This window comes from Phacochoerus africanus, chromosome 3 (assembly GCF_016906955.1).
Source record: "Phacochoerus africanus isolate WHEZ1 chromosome 3, ROS_Pafr_v1, whole genome shotgun sequence".
NCBI lineage: Eukaryota > Metazoa > Chordata > Mammalia > Artiodactyla > Suidae > Phacochoerus > Phacochoerus africanus.
Genome location: NC_062546.1, coordinates 143,267,549 through 143,292,993, shown reverse-complemented (window position 1 = coordinate 143,292,993; position 25,445 = coordinate 143,267,549). Strand labels below are relative to the sequence as shown.

Sequence of the window (25,445 nt, the reverse complement as noted above, 5' to 3'; positions counted from 1 at the left end):
TCACAGCCACAGCAACGTAGGAACTGAACTGAGCCTCGTCTGTGACCTACACCACAGCTCACGGCAACCCCAGATCCTTAACCCACTGAGTTAGGCCAGGGATCAAACCTGTGTCCTAATGGGTACTAGTCAGATTCATTACTGCTGAGCCACCATGGGAACTCCTAGCTAATTTATTTTTAAATACATGTCAAAACTCATCTGCTATCTTTAGAGGGGACTATTATAGTAACTAAAGTGAAAAAAATGAAGTACGTCTTTTGCTTTCCCAAGGAACTACATTTAGGGTAATCAAGTAGCCCCAGTTACTGAAAGAAACTTCCAATTTGGAAAAGAATTTCAGCCAATAAATGTAGAAGGAATGATGGAATTACGAAAATAACTTTCCAACTCCTAATTAAATAACTGACTTAGGGCGTTCCCATTGTGGTGCAGTGGTTAACGAATCCAACTAGGAACCATGAGGTTTTGGGTTCAATCCCGGCGTTGCCGTGAGCTATGGTGTAGGTTGCAGGCGCGGCTCAGATCCCACATTGCTGTGGCTGTGGTGTAGGCCGGCTGCTACAGCTCCAATTCGACCCCTAGCCTGGGAACCTCCATATGCCGTGGGAGCGGCCCTAGAAAAGACAAAAAGATCAAAAAAAAAAAAGACTTGGATAAGAATCATCAATAAGTATTAAAACTATACTTGGTGAAGAGTTGATGGAGAAATGAATATCCACATGGTGCCAAAGTATCACCTCCCGATATTATTTGCTAGTCATGAGGGGGAAAAAATGTAACCATGATAGAGAAGCCTAGCTGTCACAATCGTAACCCAGTAATCAATCCAGGCATCACCAAATAACTCAACAACTCAGAAATTCGGGCTACTGATGGGCTGCAACATGAAATTCATAGAATCATCCATGAGATACTCTTACCAAAGATGCTCAACCTGAGGCTAGCTATGTTTTTAAAATCTAATTTCCAGTTTAGAGGAACAAAGCTTAAATGTGAAAAAACCCTCAAACAAACCTAGGAAGGTGAGACATTTTAGAAACCAACTGGCCCACTTTCTGCAACAAGCTGATGTCATGGAGCAAGACGTAACATGTGTGTGGAAGATCTTCTAGATTTAGAAAGACTGAAAACATATAACTAAATGCAACACTTAGTGCAGCTAGGTTTTCAGGGGAAACATAATTTTTTTGAGTGAAGTAAAATTTTGTGAAGCTAGCGCTATTTTGATAAAGGGGGAAAAAATGGGGGTAAGGAGTTCCTGCTGCGGCACAATGGGATTGTTGGTGTCTCTGCAGTGCCAAGGACATGGGTTTGCTCCCCAGCCCAGCACAGTGGGTTAAAGGATCTGGCATTGCTGTAGCTGCAGTGTAGGCTGCAACTGCATCTGGGATCTGATCCCTGGCCCAGGAACTCCACATGTGGTGGAACAGCCAAAAAAAGAAAAAGAAAAAAAAGAAAGGGGGGGGGTGATTTTCTTTCTTTAAAAAATCTTCATAGGGCTGCACTCACAGCACATGGAGGTTCCCAGGCTAGGGATCGAATCAGAGCTATAGCTGCTGGCCTACACCGCAATCACAGGAAGGCCAGACCCGAACATTTCTGCGGCCTACACCACAGCTCACGGCAACACCAGATCCTTGACCCACTGAGTGAGGCCAGGGACCAAACCTGCAGCCTCATGAATGCTAGTCAGATTCGTTTCTGCTGAGCCACAGACGGTAATTCCAAAAGGGGTGATTTTCTACATAAGAAATCAGGATAATACAAAGCCGTGGTAACTAAAACGGTGTTGATAGTATAAAATCAAGACAAATGGATTAGCAGTGAAAATAGAGAGCCCAGAGATGCCCATGATTGTATGAAAAATGACTGAATGACAAAGTTGGCATTATGTATCAGTGGGGGAAAAGATGGACTATTTAATATGTGGTATTGAGAAAAAAAGGTTAACTATAATGAAGAAAAATTAGGTTTGGTTCCTACCTCACATAATTCAAAATATAACACAAGTATCTAAAGGTGAAGGCTAAAATTACAAAGAAAATGTAGGAGAATATATTTACAAAGTAGGAAAGGGTTTCTTTAAAAGAAGACCAAAAAAAGGTTATAAGTGGTAGATCTAACCATTATCAAAACAAAGGATTTGATCATATCCAAATAAAGGATTTGGTTCAATAAAAGATACTATAAACAGACTTAATAGGTAATAGGAGGGGTTTTTTTGTTTGTTTTGTTTTTTCGGTTGTGCACATGGCATACAGAAATTCTGAGGCCAGAAAATGAATCTGTGCCACAGCTGCGACAACACCAGATACTTAACTGACTGTGCCACTAAGGGAACTCCAGGAGAAGGTATTTTAAAATAGACTAAAACAGACAAAGAAGTTCTCGCTAAAGTATACAAGGTACTCCTTCAGCAAGATAAAGACCTGCAATAGTAAATGGACAAAGGATATGAATATGCAATTCACAGAAGAGAAAATCTGAATTGTAAATAGGTTTATGAAGAAATAGTCAATTTTGCTGTAAACAGATAAATGTATATTAAAACATTTTGGCATATCACTATACCCAACAGGTAGACAAAAACTGAAAAGGTAGATAATATCAAGTGATGTGGAAATAGTGAAACAGTTACTTTCTCATACCCTGGGTATCAGGAGAATAAATTTTTAGTCATTCTTGAGAACCTAATAAATTTAAGTAAGCTACACACAATATACCAAGTCAATTCTTCATCACACATTCCAGAGAAACTCTTCCACAGTCCTTTCAAGGGGAAAAATATATTCTTTGCAGGGGTGCTTGCCACAGCAAAGTGAAGAGATGAGGCAATCAATCTAAGTGCCTATCACTTGGGAACAGATAAGCAAAATATGGCACATGACAGAATATTATTTATCAGTCAGAAGTGAATAACTAGATCTATATGTAGCAACATGAGTAAATTTCAAATGTAATGCTGCTTGGAAAAAACAATGAGACGTAACACAATGCCATTTATGTATATAAAACACACACATAGATATATGAAACTTTGAAAAATATAAATACACACTGGACAGATCAAAAGGACATTATGCTAAAAATGCAAGAATGGGTACTTAATGCAAGACTGAGAAAGAGAATGGAATTGGAGATGGGAAATGAGAGAAACATATACATGACACACAATACACACACACACACAAAACCAAAGAACAATCTTTCAAGAACAGATGATGGAGGTGGGCCATTAATTGAGAAATACGAGCAAGTGTATTTGGTAAAACCGAAATCCTAAAAAGAACAGAAATGAAAAAAAAAAAAAAAAAATCCTACAGGAGAAAAAAAAGCCAAAGACTCAGGAAAAAAAATGATCTCTTAAAGACTATATAGCTAACAAGCAACTCGGTTTAGTTACGTATTTTTTTTTTAACAAGATAAAAGTGTTCTGATTCATTTACTTTTCAAATGGTAATATGCAATGTAAGGTTATTAAATAAAGACATAAAAATTAAAGTATTTCAATCTTCAAATTTTACCATAAGGAAAAGGCAAAAAAGCTGAAAGAAGTAACAATAAAGCCAACCATGAAAGTAACCAGCTTTTTCATCTTGAAATCTTTCAGAAACAGTAGCTCTAGCACAGCTATGTTGCAGTTCACAACAGGCATACAACAGATACTATCTCTGCTATTTGTTCCCTGGACTAGATGGAATTAGTCCACAAACTAACTCTGAAATTTCAGTCCCTAAATGACAAAGGCCAGGTTAAACTAAAATACTAGGTAACAGCATCCAGCTCAGATTGTTTTGAGTAAAGCACTTAATGCTTTCTTAAACTGTCCTCGGTACCTCTACCATTTCAGCTTTTTGGTCTACTATTGCTATCAACACAAACAACCCAGAAAAAGAACAAGATTAAGTCAAATTGCTGCCCCCCCCAAAGCTACCAATATTATTTCCCTAAGTAGAGTGCAGATGGCTATAATCTCCTCCTCCTATACCTCTGAATACTAACATACGTTCAAAACTTTGATTCACTATAACTCCTTTTAACCTACAGAAAGGATTACAGAGTTAAGATCTGGAATAAGGTCATCTTTGAACTTATTAATACAGTATGGCATAGAAGTCTTGTTCAACAAATGTTTACTGAAATAAATTACTGATTCAACAAGAAAAGTCAATTGGCTTATGTTAATAAATATATTTAGTCTTGCAGTTCTTCTGAACAAACAAAATAACCATGTATTAGCACATCTGAAAAAAGTCAATCCCAAATAAATTATAAATTAACGATTTTTAAGAGACAAAAATAAGTATGCAAAATACATTAAGTCAACTCACTCATCACAGGTATGTCTAAGCTAAGTAAACTATATGTCTATCTCTTATAAACGGATATATTCTTATCCTTACCAATGGGGGATTCTGGAGTTAGCCCCATGCTTTGAAGCAATGCTTCAGCTTCTCTTCTTTTTTTTTCAAGATCTGATTCTTCTTGCACAGAAGTGACTGCTTCCTTCTTCTGATCAGTCTAAATTTTTTAAATGAAAAACTTAAGTTTACATGTGGTATGAAACATTTCTGTTCGCAAAAAATATATGTATTTTAAACAATCCGTTAACACTGTATACTTTCGCAGGTGGACTTATTTTTGAATACATATTACAGGCATTAAATGAGTCATTCTCAATAGCATTCTAGTAAGTAATCCTCAAATAATATATATTAAATTGATCCTTTTTTTTGGTTATGACTGAAGCATGTGGAAGTTCCCAGGTCAAGGATCAAACACATGCCATGGCAGTGACCCAGGCTGCTGCAGTGACAATGTCAGATCCTTAACCTGCTGCACCACAAGAGAACTCCCTAAATTGATCCATTTTTGTACATAATCAAGGAGTTCTCACAAAAATGTTCTGAAAAGATAAACTCAGAAAATATAGTCAAGGAGCTCTCTTGTGATGCAGCAGGTTAAGGATCCAGTATTGTCACTGCAGTGGCTGGCGTCACTGCTGTGGAACAGGTTCAATCCCTGGCCCAGGAACTTTCACGTGCTGTGGATGCAGCTAAAAACAAATTTTTTTAATTAGGAAAAAAAAAAGTGTAGCCAGTTTCTATTTATTTACAATACGAATACTGTAATGGTGTGGAATTATGGAGATCTCCTCACAAATATTTAAATGTTACAATACAATGAATTATTTAGGAGGTGACAACTTTTAAGTGAATCAACGATTTTTTTTTTGGGGGGGGGGCCTCGCCCGAAGAATGCAAAAGTTCCTGGGCCAGAGATCTAACCCAAGCCACAGCTGTGACAATGCCGGACCCTTAACCCTCTGAGGCACAAAGCAACTCTGATAATTTGATTTGTTGAAAAAGTATGAGTACCTCAAACTTCTGTATGAAGTCTTCATTGTCTTTATGGAACTTTATATAGAGGATGTTTGTCAAAAATTCACCTGGAGGAGTTCCCATTGTGGCACAGTGGTTAACGGATCCGACTAGGAACCATGAGGTTGTGGGTTCGGTCCCTGGTCTTGCTCAGTGGGTTAAGGATCCCGCATGGCCATGAGCTGTGGTATAGGTTGCAGATGCCGGCTTGGATCCCGCATTGCTGTGGCTCTGGCGTAGGCCGGCGGCTACAGCTCTGATTAGACCCCTAGCCTGGGAACCTCCATATGCCGAGGGAGTAGCCCTAGAAAAGGCAAAAAAAAGACAAAAAAAAAATTCACCTGGAGAAAGGTTTTTATTTTTATTTTATAACTATAGACCTTATTTTTATGATGATAAACATATTGTTTGGTTTGGTAAAATTAAAATTCACTCTTGCACAGCTATTGAAGAATTTTGCTATTGAAAATTTTCTCTGGTATTTTCATTTTTTAGTTTTTTTTGGCCACACCCATGGCATATGGAAGTTCCTGGGTCTGGGATCAAACCCATGCCACAGCAGTAACCTGAGGCACAGCAATGGTAATGCTGGCTCCTTAATCCACTGAACCACCAGGGAATTCCTATTACTAAAATTTTTGCCAACTTTTATTTCAGTCATTTATAGTTTTAGCAAAGCCTTCCAGTTAAACTAGATAAACCTCAATTCTCCTAGAAAATTCAAAACATCTCAAGTGAAATTTAAGCCTTCAAGGGAAACCCTCTAAGGTCTATTTCAGTTAGATAACTATTACTCATAAAATTGTCTGCAGTGAGTCTTATTAAGCATAATCTATGATATCATTTTTCACTTGAAATCATCAGAAAATTTCATCAAAACAGCCAAACAAATCATCAAATGGACACTTTACCTGTATAGAATTATATATTAATAGACTCATTGTTTAAAACTATTTAGTTGTATTTCTACAATTTAATATCTCTTGTAATGTTTTATAAACTTTCAATTAGATATAAATCATGTAACAGATATTTCTTAGGGCCACTTATGGCCATCTTTGGTAAACAAAAAACAAATTTGCTGTCAGCCCTAAAGAGTTTAAGGCTATAGAAAGTTCCCAGGTGGTGCAGAGGATTAAGGATCCGCGTTGCCTCAGTTGTAGAGGCCGAAACTGCAGCATGAGTTCAATCCCTGGCCTGGGAACTTGCACATACCCTGGGCATGGTCAAAAAACAAAAAAGAGTTTAAGGCTATAGATGCTAATTTGGAATGGCTCTGCCAGTCTGATTCATGCTATCAGCTTTTAATCAAATAGATAACTTACACCTCCAACCCTCTTATAATAATGGATCACAAAAAGGTTTGGAATCAACTAGAGAATCAATTCTTCAATTACAGGCCTTACACCATCATAGAAATGCTGCACATAAATTGTACCTTCAATTCTTCTGCTACTGATTTTTCTTTTTCCTTAAGAGATTCCCAGAAGTCCTGGCTACTGTTTAGGCTACCACATAGAAAAAACATGAGACTAATGTCACACTTAGGACAAACTATCTTAACAGTGCCTATTTAAAACAGTAATAAAAAAATATACAAGTATGTCTAAACAATTTCCAAAGGGACAAATGTACATTTCAATATAGGATCAAGTAAAATATCTCCAACTCAGGGTCAACGTACCTTTGCCACACATGATGAAATGATGCCCCAGATCAGAAGACATAAGTACCTAGTCCACCTTTATGATAGTATCAGACCCACCACCCATGCAGATATTTGCATGGATACCCATAAAGATATTTCAGTGACTAACTCATGATAATAATACCAATTAAACAATCCCCTAATTGATTAATAATGCATATTTCTCTTTGCCATTATTTATTCCAAGAAATTACCAGCAGTTCAGACTAGTAAAATATTCAGATAAGTTTGAATTCCAAACTAAGTTATGATACATATGACTTTTATTCTTTTTTCTTTTTTCTTTTTTTTTTTTTTTTAGGGACACATCTGCAGCATATGGAAGTTCCCCCGCCAGGGGTCTAACTGGAGCTGCAGCTACCAACCTACACCACAGCCACAGTAATGCCAGATCCAAGCTATGTCTGCCACCTACACCACAGCTCATGGCAATGCTGGATCCTTAACCCACTGAGCAAGGCCAGAAACTGAACCCACATCCTCATGGATACTAGTGGGGTCCACTGAGCTGAGGGAAATTTCACATAGCCAAGTTTTATAAGCTCTAACAAGGCAGTTGCTTCTTGCTCTATATAATAAACATACTCCTAGAAGACTAAATATGTACTTTGAACTTTTCATCTAGAGTGCTATATTTACAGTCACAACTGCTGGGATTTTTATCTGTACTCAAAGTATTATCTAGAGGTATAAGTACTTAAAATCCAATTATTTCATATATATTTTTAAAAAGTCAAACATACTTCCTTTTTCTTCCTTTCTTCTTCTTTCCTCTTCTTTTCCTCTCTGATTTGGGCCAATCGCTGCTTCTTACGTTCCAACTCTGCCTTTAATTCACTTTTGTCAGACATGTTTGAGACCTTAAGAAGCATATAATTTACAATCACCATTCCACTGGTAAAAGCAGCACTTTTTAAAAAAATTAGTCTTTAAGAACTGTCTCAAGAGACCATATAGTTCAATTCTGTCTAAAGAGAACACAGAAACTCTACTTTTAAAATAATGGAAGCATATATATTACTAACACCGGAAAAACACTATAAACAAATGTATATAAGAAATAAATATTCAGAGTTGAGCACGGTAGCTAGCACCTTTAATGTTCACATGCCCAAACGTAACACAATGTCTCTGGCTCTTAAAACAAATGATAAGGGGTTGGCATTAAAAGCTCCTAGGCTACAAAACACGGATCAAATCTATTACCAAAGTTTTGCATTCATTCCTAGAAACTGAATAAAACAGGCGGTGAGACAAAATTCCTATGAATTCTAAAACTACCGTGTAAAACTAATATTAAGGACAAGCAAACCCCCCAAATTACCATCAATAACTGTAAAATAAAGTATGTATGTTTTTAGTCAAATCCCAACAACAAAGTGACGGAATAACTGCATACAGCTGACAGGCCCCGCTCTATCTCACAGAGGCCGGAGCCTCAAGACTGACATGTTCACTTTCTTAAAACTCCAAGGAAGAAATAGTCTCTGGAATTTTGTGCTACAACCTCCGCGTTCGGGTACTTTGCAGCACAGACTGGGTGAGGGAAAACGCTGTCAACGCAAGTAGTAATGACTGTCCTTTATAAAATGGAGCAAGGGGAAAAGAAGTCACTTCTCCCCTGGGGTCATGGCCAAGAGGGCGCGGTCCACAACAGGGCGTCCGGGGGAGGGGGCCGCGACACGCCTCGAGGCTCCTCGGGGCACCTCCGTAGGGTCCAGAAGGGAAGGGGTGCAGTCGTTTTCCCCGGCCTTCCTGAGTCACCGCACCTGGCTCTTCCCGCCTCTCCCTCCGGGAACCAGACCGGGCGGCGCTGTCAGCAGGTACTGCCAAGCCGCCCCTAGAGTCCTAACGTGAGACACAGGAGACAGAAGGGCCCAGAGCGAAGGGCAGTCAACCCACCTGTCAGATGGCGGGGTGTGGAAGAGACCGCCTGCCAGCAACTTCCCCGTAACGTCCCCTCTCCTTTGCCTTCAACGCCAACAGTCGCCGCCACTAGCTCCACGGCTTGCCCAAGAACACAAAGAGGGATGGGCGGCGGCTGCTACGGCAAGAGAGTAGGGACAAATGGCTTCACCACAACGAGGTCGCTCCAAAAAGGAAGTGAGGGGCTCTGCTGTGGGGAATTGCAGCCCCTCTGCGACTTACCTGTGTGAAGATGAAGCCAAGAGATGAGACAAAGAAGCCACCCAGGGGCGCGAAGTGTTTCCGCTTTGCTGAAAACGAAAAGACTAAGCCTAATTGCCTGGGGCTGGGTAAGCAAACGCCGCCCTTGCCGCACAGATTGAAATGATCTGGGAGAACTACAAGCCCCAGCTTCAAGAGAAACCTGCGTGGGCAAGCAATGCACTCTGGGAGTTGTGGTCAATGGTAGTCGCAAAGTGTGCTGGGACATGTAGTATTTCTTAGTCTTTGGCTTGCCCATGTACAGGCCTTCAAGTTTCCCAAAAGAAACTTATCACACTTCTCTTTATTGTAGTCTCATCTGTTGGTCAGTTCTCCCAATGCTGTATGTGTTATATCTTAGGATCTTTGACTCTACAGTGCTAATTTTAAAAAATGTTATTTTCCAGTGGTGAACCTATGTATTACACTGCACATCTGAAGAACACTTTTTACAGTATGTATTATCAGTATTAGAAACAAAAAAACAAAAGCAAACCAACCAACCACGGTATAGAGGTTTCATGTGGCATCTTAAGCAAAATATAAAATATAAATTTTGAAAGTGTAGTGTAACATAATTCTGTCAAAAAATGTGAGAAATTGTGTTTAATTAGAAAAAGATTTGTCGGAGTTTCTGTTGTGGCTCAGCGGGTTAAGAACCCAACTAGTATTCATGAGCATGCAGGTTCAATCCCTGGTCACACTCAGTAGGTTAAGGATCTGATGTTGCTGCAAAGTACTGCATAGGTTGCATATGCCTCTCAGATCTGGCATTGCTGTGGCTGTTGTGTAGGCTGCAGCTTGGATTCAACTCCTAGCCTAGGAACTTACATATGCCACAGGTGTGGCCCTAAAAAAAAAAAGAAAAAGATTTATATATCCTTACTCAGTTTTTACTAGTGTTTGTGGTTGTAAATTTGCTTATTGGGAGTGTTACTGTTATGAAAATTATCAATAAAGCCTCTGATTCCTGTATTTCCTCTTAAATTTCAGCCTGTACACATGGAATATTTATTTGAGCTTGCAAATAAAATGATTATTGTTACAATCAATGAATCAGTAAGAATATGTTAATCAGTATAGCAAATAATAATTCCTCAGTGTTTTGTTGCAATGTGGTTGGTAGCATTTGGGTTTTCTCTCAAACAATTTTTGAAAAGAAAACGTTTCATACTATTGAAATCTAAACCAAGCAAGAATGTTCCCACCATTTTAGATTTTTTTGGTCTTTTTAGATTTTTTAATACACAAAGAAAGCAAAAGTTATAAGAATATGAATTTACTGGAAATATGTGGATTGAATCACATTTTAAAAAATTACTTAATTTAAAACATTATCTGGCAAGAATTAAAGCTTATACCAAACTAATGTTTTTATCATATTCTAGAAGGACATTGCCCAAATCTAGCGGTAATCCTTAGGATTCAAAATCTGAATACTTGGGCCTTTGTCTAGTCTTTACCTTGTCATGCCCTGCCTATATACAAGATAAATTTCTCAGAAATAAATCTGAGAAAGAATATCCTTCACATTCCAAGATTTTTCCCCATAACCTAAACTTTCAAAGAGCTTTATTACTGTATTACCTTTTTATTTTTTCTTTTTTCCTAATATTGAGATTCCATTTACCAATTTAAAAAATTGCTATTGATTACCCACTATGTGCAGGTACTATATGGATTAGTAAGTTTGGTGTCTAAATATGTGCACTTGGGAGTTCACACTGTGGTGCAACGAGACCTGCTGCATCTCCGGAGTGCTGGGACGAAGGTTGCAACCCTGGCCTGGCACAGTGGGTTAAGGATCCCGTGTTTCCGTAGGTTGTAACTGTGATTCAGATATGATTCCTGGCCCAGGAACTCCATATGCCATGTAACGGCCAAAAAAGATTTAAAAATAAATAAATAAATGTGTACACTTGATGTCCTTTGCAGTGTGGTGTGGCGCTGAGGAGAAAGACACGAGTTTGGGGTTGGCATTTAGGAGTCAGCTCTTTCTCTGTCACTACAATGTAGGGCAGAGCTCCAGGTATCTAAGAATTTTAAATTCAAACCCAGTCTTTGTCAAGATTGGAGGATGGAATACATATATTTTATTTAATTCTTTATTAGCTTGATTTTTAACTTTTAAATATATTTATATAGTATATAGTTTTCATTTATACTCTTTCCCAGGGTCCTAGAAATATCAGGGACAGGTCAAGAAGAGAAAATTTGTGTTTAATTGGAAGATAGTACTAAAGAAACTACCCAGAATGCACTATGGAGAAACAAAAACAAAAACAAAAAAACAATATGTAAGAAAGATTTAGAAACATGGGGAATAGGAGTAGGTCTAACAAGCACCTCACAAACTTCTAGAAAGGAAGGGAAGAGAGAGTAGGGCAGAAGCAATTACAAACAAAGCAATTACAAACATTTTTACCACAACTGGTGAAAATCACCAATCCACAAATTCAAGAATTCCAATTAGTTGCAAATAGGATAAAGAGAAATCCAGAACTTGACAAAGTTGAATGTAACTGAAAAAAAAAAACAAAAAACAAACACGCACACACAGAAAAATCAATCCTGGAAATAACCCTAATGCCCATCAACTGGAAAATGGATAAAATTGTAATATATCAATACTAGAGAATATTATTCAGCAACGGAGAGGAATGAACTATTCATATATGCAATGACAAGAATGAATCCTGAAAATAGCATGCTAAGTGAAAGAAACCAGACATAAATGACTATATACTGATTGCATTTCAATGAAATCCTAGATAAGGCAGAATCCAAGACAATAACAAAGGCAGATCAGGGATTGCCTAGGGTTGGGATGGAGAGAGCGACTAACTGCGGAAGACATAAAAGAGAACTTTAAGAATCACGGAAATGGTTTGATAACTGTGACTTTGTAGTAAGTTTTGAAATCAAGACGTGTGAGACCTCCAACTTTGTGGGGGGGTTTGTTTTTTCGTTTTTTTAATTTTAATAATTCCATGTGAATTTTAGGATGGATATTTTTATTCTTGCAAAAAAGGCCATTGGGATTTTGGTTGTGATTGTATTCAATTTGTACACATTTGGGGTGGGGGGGAATTGCATCCAGTGGCTGGATATGGGATCTCAGCTCCCAGACCAGGGACTGAACCCTGGACCACAGTGGTAAAAGCTGAGTCCCAACCACTAGACCACAAGGGCATCCCTGTATATCTTAATGTTTATAGTAAGTCTTAAAATGACTTCCAGTCTGTGATCATGGAATATCTGTCCACAGATTTAGTCCTCCTTTAATTTCTTTCAGTAATTTTGTTGGTTTTCAGTGTACAAGTCTTGCACTTTTGGTTAAATTTAACCTAAGTATTTAATTCTTTTTGATGCTATTATAAATGTATTTGTTTTTTAATTTCCTTTTTGGATTGTTCATTGCTAGTATAAAAAGTACAACTGAGGAATTCCCATTGTGGCAGAGCAGAAATGAATGTGACTAGTAACCGTAAGGTTGTGGGTTCGATCCTTAGCCTTGCTTGTGGGTTGAGGATCAGGCATTGCTGTGAGCTGTGGTCTAGGTTGAAGATGAGGCTTGGATCATGTGTTGCTGTGGCTGTGGCATAGGCCAGCAGCGGTAGTCCAATTTGACCCCTAGCCTGGGAACTTCCATATGCCTTAGGTGCAACCCTAAAAAGCAAAAAACAAAAAACAAAAAAACAACTGAGTTTTGTGTGTTAATCTTGTACCCTGAAACTTTACTGGATTCATTTATTTGCTCTAAGAGCTTTTTTGTAGATTCTTGAGGATTTTCTATATAGTATAAGATTATGTCACCTGTGAACAGTTTTACTTTTTTCTTTCCAAATTGGATCCCTTTTCTTTCTTTTTCTTGCCTAATTTCTCTGGCTAGAATTTCTGGTACAATGTTGAATAAAAGTGATAAAAGAGAATGCTCTTGCCTTGTTCCTGATCTTAGGGGGGAAAACTTTCAGTCTTAAAACTACTGCTTTTTTAAAAGGTCAGAATACCTCCTCCTTTCACTGGAAGAATAGCCAAGATTATTCTGTGGAGTCTGGTCTCTGTAAAATCATGAGAAATCCCTTCACTGTTATTGGACCCTACTCACCCAGGGAACTTCGTTAGCTCTGGGCTAGAGGGACTAAATTCTCCTGCTTTCAGGCAAGGAGCTGAAAGAGGTGTGGGAAATACCTAGATATTGTGTCATTTAATAGGGAATGACAGATATGTGAAATCCCTTTAATTAGTTTCCATCTCTTAGGGGTCTGAAGTTTCTATCTCACTGTGATTAAAAAAATTACTGGCCAAACAGGGATGCATCCTGTTTTTCAAATTTTAAAATTGGATTAAGTAAATAAAGCTACAGCCATAGAATGCAGTACCATGAAGCCTTTAAAGTTAGCATGATAGTTCTCCATGTGCTGTGGCAAAAGCCCTCCATTATAATTTATAATAGAAAAAAGGTATAGAATAATTTGCATAGAATTATTCCATTTCTGTAAAAAGAAGAAACATATCCACGTGTACCATTTTTGCAAGGATATAGAAGAAGTGAATAATAATGTCTCTAGAGAAGAGGGTTAGATGTCTTAGGATCTAGGGTAGAGCAAAGACCTTGCCCTGTGGCCCACTTGAATTAAAAAAAAAAAAAATGGGGCTCCCTCTTTGGCGCAAAGGGATTGGCAGTGTCTTGTGAGCCACTGGGACACAAGTTCGATCCCCTGCCCAGCACAGTGGGTTAGGGATCCGATGTTGTCGCAGCTTTGGCTTAGGTCTCAACTGTGGCCCCAATCTGATCCCTGGCCCGGGAGCTCCATATGCAGCTGGGGAGGCCAAAAATGACCAAAAAATAAAAAATAAATGTGTAACAACAAAAAAACCCACACAAGTTTTTGTTTGTTTTCTTTTCTTTTTTTCCTTTGTCTTTTCAAGGGCCACTCCCATGGCATATGGAGGTTCCAGACGAGGGGCCTAATCGGAGCTGTAGCCACCAGCCTACATCACAGCCACAGCAACACCAGATCCTTAACCCAGTGAGCGAGGCCAGGGATAGAAACTGTGTCTTTATGGATACTGGTCAGATTCACTTCCACTGAGCCATGACAGGAACTCCCAAGTTTTTTTGTTTTATTTTGTTTTGTTTTGTTTTTGGTTGAGCCTTTGCTATGCAGAAGTTCTAGGGCCAGGGATCCAACCTGTACCACAGAGCAACTCCAGCTGCTGCAGGGACAATGCTGGATCCTTAACCTGCTGCGCCACCAGGGGAATTTCCCACACAAGTTTTGGTTTCATTTCATGATTTTTTAACACTGTTTTTTGGGGGCTTTTTGTTCGTTTGTTTGTTTTGTCTTTTTGCCTTTTCTTGAGCTGCTCCCGCAGCATATGGAAGTTCCCAGGCTAGGGGTTGAATCGGAACTATAGCCACCAGCCTACACCAGAGCCACAGCAACGCGGGATCCCAGCCATGTCTGCAACCTACACCACAGCTCACGGCAACACCTGAGCAAGGCCAGGGATCGAACCCAAAACCTCATGGTTCCTAACCATGTATCCATAAAGACAGAATCTGACCAGTATCCATAAAGACACAGTTCCTATCCCTGGCCTCGCTCAGTGGGTTAAGGATCTGGATTCATTAACCACTGAGCCACAACAGGAACTCCTTAACACTTTTTAAGAACTCATTATCATCATTAATTAGAAAGATTGCAATGGCTGAGAAAAAGTCTATACTCCAGGTATTACTTAGTTCTAGTTCAAACCACTGTGCCACTCCTACTTCTTAGATTGGCAGGTCTGAGGAGGAGTCATAGGAAAGATTAGTGCTGAAGGGGTTTTTCGTTTTGGCAGGGAGAGATGGGGAGCTTCCATTTTAAATCTTCTCAGTATAGTTTGTAAGAGAAAGTAAAATAGACAAAAATTGCTTTCCCCCCTGAGGAATATGGAGGTTCCCAGGCTAGGAGTCAAATTGGAGCTGTAGCTGCTGGCCTATGCCACGGCCACAGCAACTCAGGATCCAAGCTGTGTCTGTGACCTACACCACAGCTCATGACAACGCCAGATCCTTAAGCCACTGAGCGAGTCCAGGGATTGAGCCTGCACCCTCATGGATGCTAGTCAGATTCTTTAACCGCTGAGCCACGACAGGAACTCCAAAAATTGCATTTGTTGAACACATTCATATCTAGAATTACACTTCAACTCAATATGCCAATGTATAGAAACTTTTTAAAAAGTAATATATTGAACACACTGTAGGATTTCATTTATATGAAAGTTTAAAGCAGGAAAAACGAATCTGATTATGTAAGTCAGAATAGTAACTATTAAGGTAAGGGGTATTGACTTGAAGGGGAAATGGGGGGGAGATTTGTGCAGTGCTGGTAATGTTTCATATCTGGGTGGGAGGTCACACAAATTGATACTGAAAAATTCACTGTAAAATTGTACATTGTAAAATTGTATAAATTTTATGCACTTACATAATCTGTAAAAAAATTCTACCTTAAGCAGGGTCTTCTTTACTGTATATAAGTTATATTAAATAGAGAAGAAAATAGCATATTAAATTGTGGCACTTAAACAAATTTACAAGCTGTCAGATGTGACGCCCAAATCAGAAGAGAAAGGAATTCGGGAGTTTCCACTGTGGTGCAGTGGGTTTAATTATCTGGCTGGAGTTCCCGTCGTGGTGCAGTGGTTAACGAATCCGACTAGGAACCATGAGGTTGCAGGTTCGGTCCCTGCCCTTGCTCAGTGGGTTAAGGATCCGGCGTTGCCGTGAGCTGTGGTGTAGGTTGCAGACGTGGCTCGGATCCCCAGTTGCTGTGGCTCTGCTGTAGGCCGGTGGCTACAGCTCCGATGAGACCCCTAGCCTGGGAACCTCCATACGCCGTGGGAACGGCCCAAGAAATAGCAAAAAAAAAAAAAAGACAAAAAAAAAATTATCTGGCTGCTCTCTGTGGAGGGCCCCAGCCTGCAGTGCAATGGGTTAAGGATTTGGCATTGCTGCAGTTGTGGCATTGGTTCGGCTTTGTCTCAGATTTGATCCTTGGCCTGGGAACTTCCATATGCCTCAGGTACAACTGAAAAAGAAAAAAAAAAAAAGAGGAAACTATTTGAGAGGATTAGAAATGTGTTAATGTTTTCTGTTACCCAGTAATGATCCAGGCACCAGAAAATATTCACAGGACTCCAGTAAGTCTTCCCCAAGTATCAATCTTCGCACTTAACAACAGTTGACAACCTTGGGAGACGTAACCTCATTGTACAAAGTTTATATTGACCTTATGTTGTAAAAAAGAAGTAGCCATATTAGTAATACATGAAGCTTTCTGGTAATTATACTTTCAGTATTTTTCTGTTACCTCTTTGGTTATAACTCTGCAAAAATGAAATGTACTAAAATTTAATATTATACATCGCTGTGACATTTTTATCAGGCAAAGAGCATACCTACCTCCCAGAATCTTTTCACAAATATTGTATCTTCTTACTTTTTTCCTCTGTGTTAATCATGGGTCCTATATGATTTCACTTTGGTTGTGTTCATGCTGTTTCCACCAGCCTGCATCTGGGCTTTGAGGGACTTCATCTTTTGCATGTTAACAACTCCTTCCAAGGCACTTGTGTTTTTAATCTTTTCTAAATACTTCCAGTCCATCTTCGGGAAATGTGTTTGACCTTGTCTTTTAGAAACATTAGCACAACTAACTATTTTCTTCCAACTTTGGGAATTACCTTAACTTTCCCATTTCCTCTCCTGCCAAGGGAAGCTCTTTAAGAAACTATCTTCACTCAGGGAAGTGTTCATGAGCTGACCAGCAAATCTCTCCTCATAATTTAACAGCATTACTTTCCTATTATCCTTATTATTGTTCTAGTCTGTATTTTTCCTTTGGAGTGTTTGCTGCATTGTTAACTTAATGTAGGGTTGTTTTTTTGTTTTTTTTTTCTTTCCTTATTTCCTCTACTTGTCTTGATGCACATATTTTCTCTCTTAGTGTCAAAATAAGGTGATGGTGAATTATGAGTCCCTTCTGAGCCGAGGATACTTTTGTAATCTGGTAACCTTTGGCAGGAAGTACATATCCTGGTGAATGATGGAGCACTTAAGAGTGATTCACCACCGAGCATTACAGAAAATAGGCTGCGGGTTCAAAAATTCAAGGCAAGTTTCTTCTCCTCAGCGTGGTGTATATACTGTGCTCTCACTATTCTACCCCCTATTATGTGGTTAAGAGAGAGGAGATAATGACGGCTTCTTAAAGTTACCTATAATGCACTCAAAACTCTGTTAGGTGTAATGGTTTTAAAAGGCAGAATGAAAACATAGCTAGGAGATCAACACAAAAGGAATCATTTTCTGATAGAGGCAGCAAGGCTTGTGTGCCTCTTGATACACACATGCAACTCCCATTAACGGTAATGGGAATTATGAGTGCCCCATTAAAGGAGCAGGTAGTCTCCCCATACCAGTGTGGTTGGGAGATATCTTTCGCCCCCCACACCTTCCTGTATTGATTTAGTTTCTTGTGGTAGACTCAAATCTTGCATCATTTTTTAGAAGTTCCCCCTGTGTATGCAACATGTTGTCTTTCTAATGTAGGGGCAGAAAAATGATAATTACTCATGGGCAAGTGGCATATAGTTAAACAAGCACAAATCCCATGTAAAGCCCAAATCAGACCCAGACTGATTAATTTTCAGGTTAGAAGCATTGATCTGTAATATTCCTCTTTGAATAAATATTTAATCAGCATCTGACCTTACTGACTTGAGAGGCACATTTCAGGGTGGTTAAGACTTTGTACATTAACATAGAGATGAGCTCCTAATTATACAGAACTATTGGTTAACAACATGTTCAGATTTGCATAATGGGAAAAGAATTTTGGTTTGCTCAGTAATTGTTCCAGCTATACATCGATATAGAAATCTTGGCCACTGACAGAGGAAAGATAGAGATAGATCACTATGAAATATATATGTGTGTATGTGTATATATATAAGGTATGATGTATATATGTGTAAAGTATGTGTGTGTGTATACATACATCTTTTGAGCTCCCAAACCCTACATCCTACTCTCCACTAGTTATATCCTAGAAATCTATAGATACCTTGAATTCAAGATGTCTAAAACTAACCTGTTATATTTCCCAGCAGCAAGTCAGTTCCTCCCCTCTTCTCCATCTCAAAACCACAATTCCTTCGATAATTCCACTCACAGTCCCGCAAAATCAGTAGATTTCCTATCTCCCACATCTATCACTGTTGATTTCATTCCCTAAGTATTTTCTGGAGGCAAAAAAGACATCTGTGGTGTTCAGTGGGCAGGTTGAAGCAAGTATGACTGTAACCAGTGTCAGATCCAGGCAGATGGCCTTCACGAGGGACATGTGGCCGCAGGAAATGAGAATCCAGCCATAGGGATTAATGTTGCTACGATTCAACCAAGACAGGGCAGACTCAGAGAACTAAGAGCTTAGGGGGGAAATTAGGTAGTGGTGAGGGAAGCCAAGGGTGAAGACACAAGATGGGGGGTTCCCAGAATTGGATGGCAGGCAGGGGCTTGGTCACACATGGTCTGAAAAAAAGTCAGTTGTTAAAAGACGTAAGGTAAGAACTGGATTAGCGTTAAGGGTGACTGAGCCAGAGCCACAGAGCTGTAGATCTCATAGTCCTGATGTTTCCCTGGCCTTGGAGCCAGTTAAACTCAGAGGCTGCAAGAGGAATGGAGGAACAAAGGGAGTTAGATCCCAACTTTTGGCTTCTCAGATTTTGGGGCCAGGGGTCATCCCATCAGCAATCACTGGGTGCTATCCATCACTCTCTCACCAACAGCCCCCCTCATTTTTTTTTTAATTTACAATCTAAGAAGCTTTTCTCTGAATAATTGCACTATCTCAAAGTTACAGTATTGGTGCTGTTGATTTGACTCTTCTCAGGTGTCTTTTAGATTATCAAAGTACCAAAAATAAAGACACCAAGCCTGTCTTGCTTGGTAGCTGCTTCCCATTCCTTAGAACAGTGTCTAGTCCACAGTGAACACTCAAGAAAGAAATAGTCACTGAATTTTGGATGATTATAGTTGCACTTATTACTTTGGACCTTACAGATTTACAATTCTAATCGTTCGACATCGCAAACTGTAATCTCACTTTTCAGATTGTAATAAAACGACAGCAAAAAGGAAATTTAGGAGCGATGCCCAATATATTGTTTCCAAGAAGCTTGGTAGGAAACATTTGTATTAAAATCAATGAATGCACTACTTTGAAATTATTTTTTGATATTCAGAGAACTCACAGAAATCACAGAAAAATTACTAGAAGACTAGGAAGTAAACAGGCAAAGAAGACGACAGTGTATAATAGAGTAACTACAAATGGATAATACATGTGAGAATGTCCAGTCCCTAGTAGTGAGGATATGCAAATTTAAACAAATATAATTTTGTAATTCAAGTAAGAAATTATTTAAAATTTCTTAATAATTTCTCACCAGGTAGACACTCTTAAATGCTTTCAGTAAGTATGCACATGGCTGCTGTCTTTAGGAAAATAATTTTAAGTTTGGAAAATTTTGCATTATTCAACAGTTTATTCAATACCTGAGAGTTCACTCCTAAAAATATAATGTTAAAAAGAATATTTACAGGGTTCCCACTGTGGCTCAGCAAGTTAAGAACCTGACTAGTATCCATGAGGATGTGGGTTCGATCCCTGGCCTCTCTCAGTGGGTTAAGGATCCAGTGTTTCTACAAGCTGTGGCATAGGTTGTAGATGTGCCTTGGGATCCAGTGTTGCCGTGGCTATGGGCTGGCAGCTACAGCTCTGATTTGACCCCCAGCCTGGGAACTTCCATATGCCACAGGTGCAGCACCAAAAAAAAAAATATATATATATATATATATATATATATATATATATATATTTACAAAGCTTTTCATACTTTTGAAACAATTGTGACCAATTAGAAACAATCTAGATGTCTAACAATAGGGGATAACTGGCATCAGTTGTGGTATAGGCAATAGGGTGGAAACATTTACCACTGCTAAAAATGATGCTTCGAAGGAGTGTGATGATAGGAGAAAATCCTTTGTTATCATGGCAAGTGAAAAATAAGAATATAAGTTTGTATATAGAGTATGGTTTCGATCACTCATAAACAATTACACAGGGTAAAAACTAGAGAGCAATTCACCAAAATGTTAATAGCTAGTGCCTTGGAGTGGTGAGAAAACAGGACAAGAAGAGCAGTTGGCAAAGGAGAGTTTGGATGGTCCTAGAGGGAAAAGTTTCATCAACAGGGTGGGGATGTAAAACTGCTCAAGGGAGAATGAAATTTTCCCAGAAAGCTTGTGTCCTCTACATAATCGACACAGGAGTGTGACCTTATAGAATGTGGTATTGTGATATCGTGAGCAGCTTTGAGACAGCTAAGGCTGAGAAAGGCATGCCTTGTGTGAAGAACTTGATGCTGAAATACTGTTTGTCAAACTGTGCCCCATAGAACCCAGAAGTCTGTATGTAATATCATTTGAGGAAGTCCATAAGCCTGTGATTCAAATTTCTTCAGTGTCTACATTGCTAAGAGAGCAACTGTCATCCATTCACCCCAGTTTCAAATGTTCGTTTCTCCAAAATGTACTCTTTGATTGACGTTATAAGTAAACGTTAAATGTTATAAAGCTGACTGCATAAAATAAATCTATGCTGATAAAATGTGGTCTTACCTTTCTTCCTTATGGGGTTTCCATTTTACTAGAAAATTTTATTGGAAAAGAAAGGTTCTGCTGTTTGTTTTGTTTGTTTGCGTCTTTGTCCTTTTAGGGCCACATCCTTGGCTCAAGGAGGCTCCCAGGCTAGGGGTCAAATCAGAGCTGTAGCTTCTGGCCTACGCCATAGCCACAGCAACGCCAGATCCGAGCCCCATCTGTGACCTACACCACAGCTCATGGCAACGATGGATCCTTAACCCACTGAGCAAGGCCAGGGATCAAACCTGCAACCTCATGGTTCCTAGTCGGATTTGTCTCCACTGTGCCACAATAGGAATTCTGGGTTCTGCTGTTTAAAAGCAAAAGTGAAACCTGCTGCTTTCTGGTTCCACAGGCCACATCTTGAAGCTGTCCACTGCAGAGAATGGTAGAAGTTGAGTCAGGGCTCACATAACAAATGCCAAAGAATTTCGTTTATCTTGATAGCAATGGAGAACCATGGGTACACATTTAAGCAGAAGGCTTATATGTTCTAATTTTAAGACATATTTTTGGTAGCTGTTTGAAGATGGATGGGTGGGCAAACCAAGAACAGGGGTAGGGAGACCATTTAGTAATTTAAGTGAGAGATGATGAGATGAAAGAAGATAACAGGAGTGTTGGGAATAGAGTTGAGAAATATTTATGAAGTAGAGTCAGTTAAGATTCCAGGGCATGGCACACATGAGAGTTCTGAGCGGTATAGTAATTTGGTTCAACATTTATTTAATGAGTTTAGGAACAAAGTGATATTCTGAGTACAATTTGAATATAAAGACAATTAAATGTAGACATTTGTATACTACTTGATTTTCATTGACTGAAGCAAAGTCAGTACGCTAAGAGATGACACGCTCAAATTAGGATAATTCAGGGAGAGTTTATTTACCATACTTTCCCAGGTTGGGGTGGGGAGCTATAAAAGAATCAGGAGTGATACTGCAGCGACCAGCATGGAGCTCTTAGCTACAGAGCTATCACCACCCCTGAGGCTTGAAAGATGTGGGGGAAGGAGAACAAGAGCATCCCAAGAGGAGAGAATATTCTAAGAGGTGAGCTGCTTTGAGAGGAGCAGTGACCCAGGACCCAGGCAGCTACATGTATCTCACAGGGAAGCAACTAGGGGATTAAGTATCCTGATGTCACCCTCACCCCGATCTCTGCCTGGGGCTGCCCGTTAGCCAACCCCACCCAGAAGCCAGAGAGCACAGGAGGTGATCCACAAAGGTCAGCCTCGAGGCTGAAAGCAGGGTGGAGGGTCAAAGTATCAGGGGGGGAAGAGTGCTGGATGACATGTTAAAGGGGTTTCAGTTCAAATAACAGAATATGAACGCTTGTTTCTGGTAGACAAGCTTGCACATTAAGTTTTAGATTTCAGCTATCTGTAGCTACTGGCTTCATCTTAGGGTAGGTACATGTCACAAAACACTCAATACAGATTAGAATGATGCCTGCAAGGAGTTGTGTGTGTGTGTGTGTGTGTGTGTGTGAACTAGTCAAGAGCGAAATTTTCCAGGAATGAAAACAATGCATATTTTGCCACTTAAATAAGAAATTGCATGTGGAAACCTGAGTTAATTGGCATCATATTTATAATTAATTCTAAGATAATTGTTAGGATCCTATGGGGCAATGTCTCAACCCTCCCTTTATTTTGAACCGATTGGATATAGAGGAGTGAAGGAGACGGAAGACTGTCATTCTTTAAAGGCATTGTATTTGATGGGGGTAGATCCATAAAACTTCTTTTTCTCCATCTAAATATAGACCCATTTAAGAGGGGTGGGGCAGAAAGAGAGACAGAGTGTGTGAGACAGAGACAGAGCCAGAGATGAAGTCAGGCAGATGGAGATCAAAGCATTACCTTATCATTGGTAAACTGGTGGATATGGTGGCATGGTGCTATTCACCTCTGAACAAGGCAGTCTTACCCACTTAGTCATTGGCATCCCTGAAGAGCACCAGGTCTCCTTGGGGAGGGGGGACTGCTTCTATAAAACTCACACCAGAGAACCGAGTGCTTTTTTTAACCACACAGACACCAAAGAAGAAAGGAGAGAGAATGGAGGAAGCTGAACAGACCCAATTTTTTCCCTCCCAATCTCACCAAGTAGATACTTCAGTGTTCCTCCTACAGGAAGGGCTGGAAAGAGGCCAGGGGTGCACTCTGAAAGAGATCCCACCACAAGGAAAGGTATGCTGAAGAGAAAGCAAACTTTTCTTCAATAGGATCCAGTATCTTGGCTAACTGGATGCCATTCGGGAATAGAGAAGAGGAAAATTGTGACTTAGTTTGGGAAATGTTTGACTTGAGAAACCAGTGGGCTTCAAGGTGGGGTTATACAGCAGCTAGGTGCATATATTGGTCTATAGCTAAAGAGGTATGTTGGGCTGGACACATAGATTTGAGAGTCATATACATGTAGTTGAAGATGGATATGGATAACAATGTCTTGGATTTAATGTCCATAAAAAAGGACGAGAGCTCTATATGGAACCCTGGAGAACACCAGCATTATAAAAAGGTAATGGAGAAAGGTAGGTAGGAGAAAAGCCGAGAGAAGGCGATGTTCTGTAAGACACAGATTTCAGAAGAAAGAAGCCACTACCTGCTAAACTAGGATGCTCAAAGTTGTGAGACTTTTTTTTGTGTGTGTGTCTTTTTAGGGCCACACCTGTGGCATATGGAGGTTCCCAGTCTAGGGGTCGAATTGGAGCTGCAGCTGCCAGCTTACACCACAGCCACAGCAACATGGGATCCGAGCTACATCTGCGAACTACACCACAGCTCACGGCAACACTAGATCCTTAACCCACTGAGCCAGGCCAGGGATCGAACCCACATCCTCATGGATGCTAGTTGGGTTCGCTAACCGCTCGCTGAGCCACAACAGGAACTCTGTGAGACCATTTTAGATTCCATTGATCATATCTAACTTGGTCAAGGTTACTTTAGTGAACTAAGTAAGTTCCCCACCCCCACCACACCAGAGGCATGTGGAAGTTGCTGGGCCAGGGATAGAACCTGTGCCATAGCAGTGACCCCAGCTGCTGCAGGGACAGTGCTGGATCATTAACCCACTATACCGCAGGATCACTCCCTTAGTGAACTGTCTTAAGAGGAATCCAAAGGCTCATTTGGGATGACCTAATACAGGTGAAGGTATTCAGAAGAGTTTCTAAGTTCAATTCAAATCAGTGGGTTTTTATTATACACACATGTAAGGTGTGGTGGTTGAGAGTGTAGTGGGGTAGGGAATGCAGAAATTAAGACGTGAGTATTTGCCCAAAGCTGGAAAGATACCTTGGTTTTATTTTTCTAGTCTCTCCTCAGACTCTGGAACCTCTGACAGTATCTGAGTGAGGGCATCTTTCGAGAGTGTGGCCCAGTCAGCTTTGGTAACTGAAATAGGATCCCAAACTTAGGGAAGATCCAAGAGTCAATGTCTTTAAACTTTCATCATAGAGATTTTTTGATTTAGGCAGATTTAAAGCATTAACTGGCAAACCATCAGTGGACCGAAAAGGTAAATTACCTATTATATCCAATTTCTCAACCAGACCAGTTTATTAAGATGCATTACTTCAAATCATAAATTTTAACACTGTGTTGCATTTTATTTAAAGAAAAATCAGAGGAAACATATATACAGAGTAAATGGATCATCATACACAGTCTCGGAGCTAAGAACTGAAAAGCATAACAAGGTCCACGCCAAAATACATCTGTCTCTCCATGTATGTTTCTTAAAATCATTCTTCGACTGACTTACGTATCTTCTAGGGTTTGAAGATGAAATAAGAAAAAAGAAATGCATGAAAAGTATTTGGAAAAGTGACTATCACATGGTGACTGTCCAGTGAGTGCTATGATTAACATCAGCGCTACTGTTAACACAGCTCCTCCTCTTTCGGGAAAATGGGGCTAGAGGAAGTGTGCATGTAGGCAGATTCTTCACCTATACCTCAAATGACAGTTTGAGATTTAGAAGCCTCTGGAGCAGTAGTTCTCAAACATTTCTAACTCAGAAAGCCTAATGAAAAACACAACCTCCCTTGGATAAATTCACCTCCACATAAAATATTGCACACAATTTTGCAAATGGGATAAGGACCCTTAGAAGGGATAAGCCCTCTTAGCATAAACTCTAGGCTTGACAGTGTCTGCAGAGCACTGCATGACCATGCAGATAGAACACACGCACTTCAAAGAGACTTTAAAACAGCCACTAACCTCAGGTAGCCAATGTTCAATGGAATAATAATTAATGTGTTGTCCAGGCCTCTGTTGAATATTCTGGAAAAGACAAAGATCTACACGACCCTAGATGTCAGGGTCTCAGATTCTTGTGGTGGAGAAGTACTACACCAGAGTCATGTTCAAGGTCCAGAGGCACAGGGCCAGGAGCCAGCTTTTTGG

At 39.7% G+C, this 25,445-nt stretch overlaps 1 protein-coding gene across 9 annotated transcripts in view; it reads right to left on the bottom strand.

The window, feature by feature from the left end:
• DYNC1I2 (dynein cytoplasmic 1 intermediate chain 2) overlaps positions 1-9,399 on the bottom strand; it is a 56,843-nt gene extending 47,444 nt beyond the window's left edge. For 4 of the 9 annotated variants that reach the window (XM_047772870.1, XM_047772874.1, XM_047772876.1 and 1 more), the window contains exons 1-4: positions 9,241-9,399; positions 8,995-9,136; positions 7,836-7,952; positions 4,407-4,524 (exon numbers count right to left, since the gene is read on the bottom strand). In XM_047772870.1, coding sequence (XP_047628826.1) covers positions 4,407-4,524; positions 7,836-7,943 — 226 coding nt within the window. In that variant the 5' untranslated portion in view covers positions 7,944-7,952; positions 8,995-9,136; positions 9,241-9,399. Of the gene's footprint in view, positions 1-4,406; positions 4,525-6,822; positions 6,936-7,835; positions 7,953-8,994; positions 9,164-9,240 lie in introns of those variants that run through there. The other 5 variants (XM_047772873.1, XM_047772877.1, XM_047772871.1 and 2 more) reach the window with 4 other exon arrangements.
• Between the last annotated feature and the right edge of the window lie 16,046 nt (positions 9,400-25,445).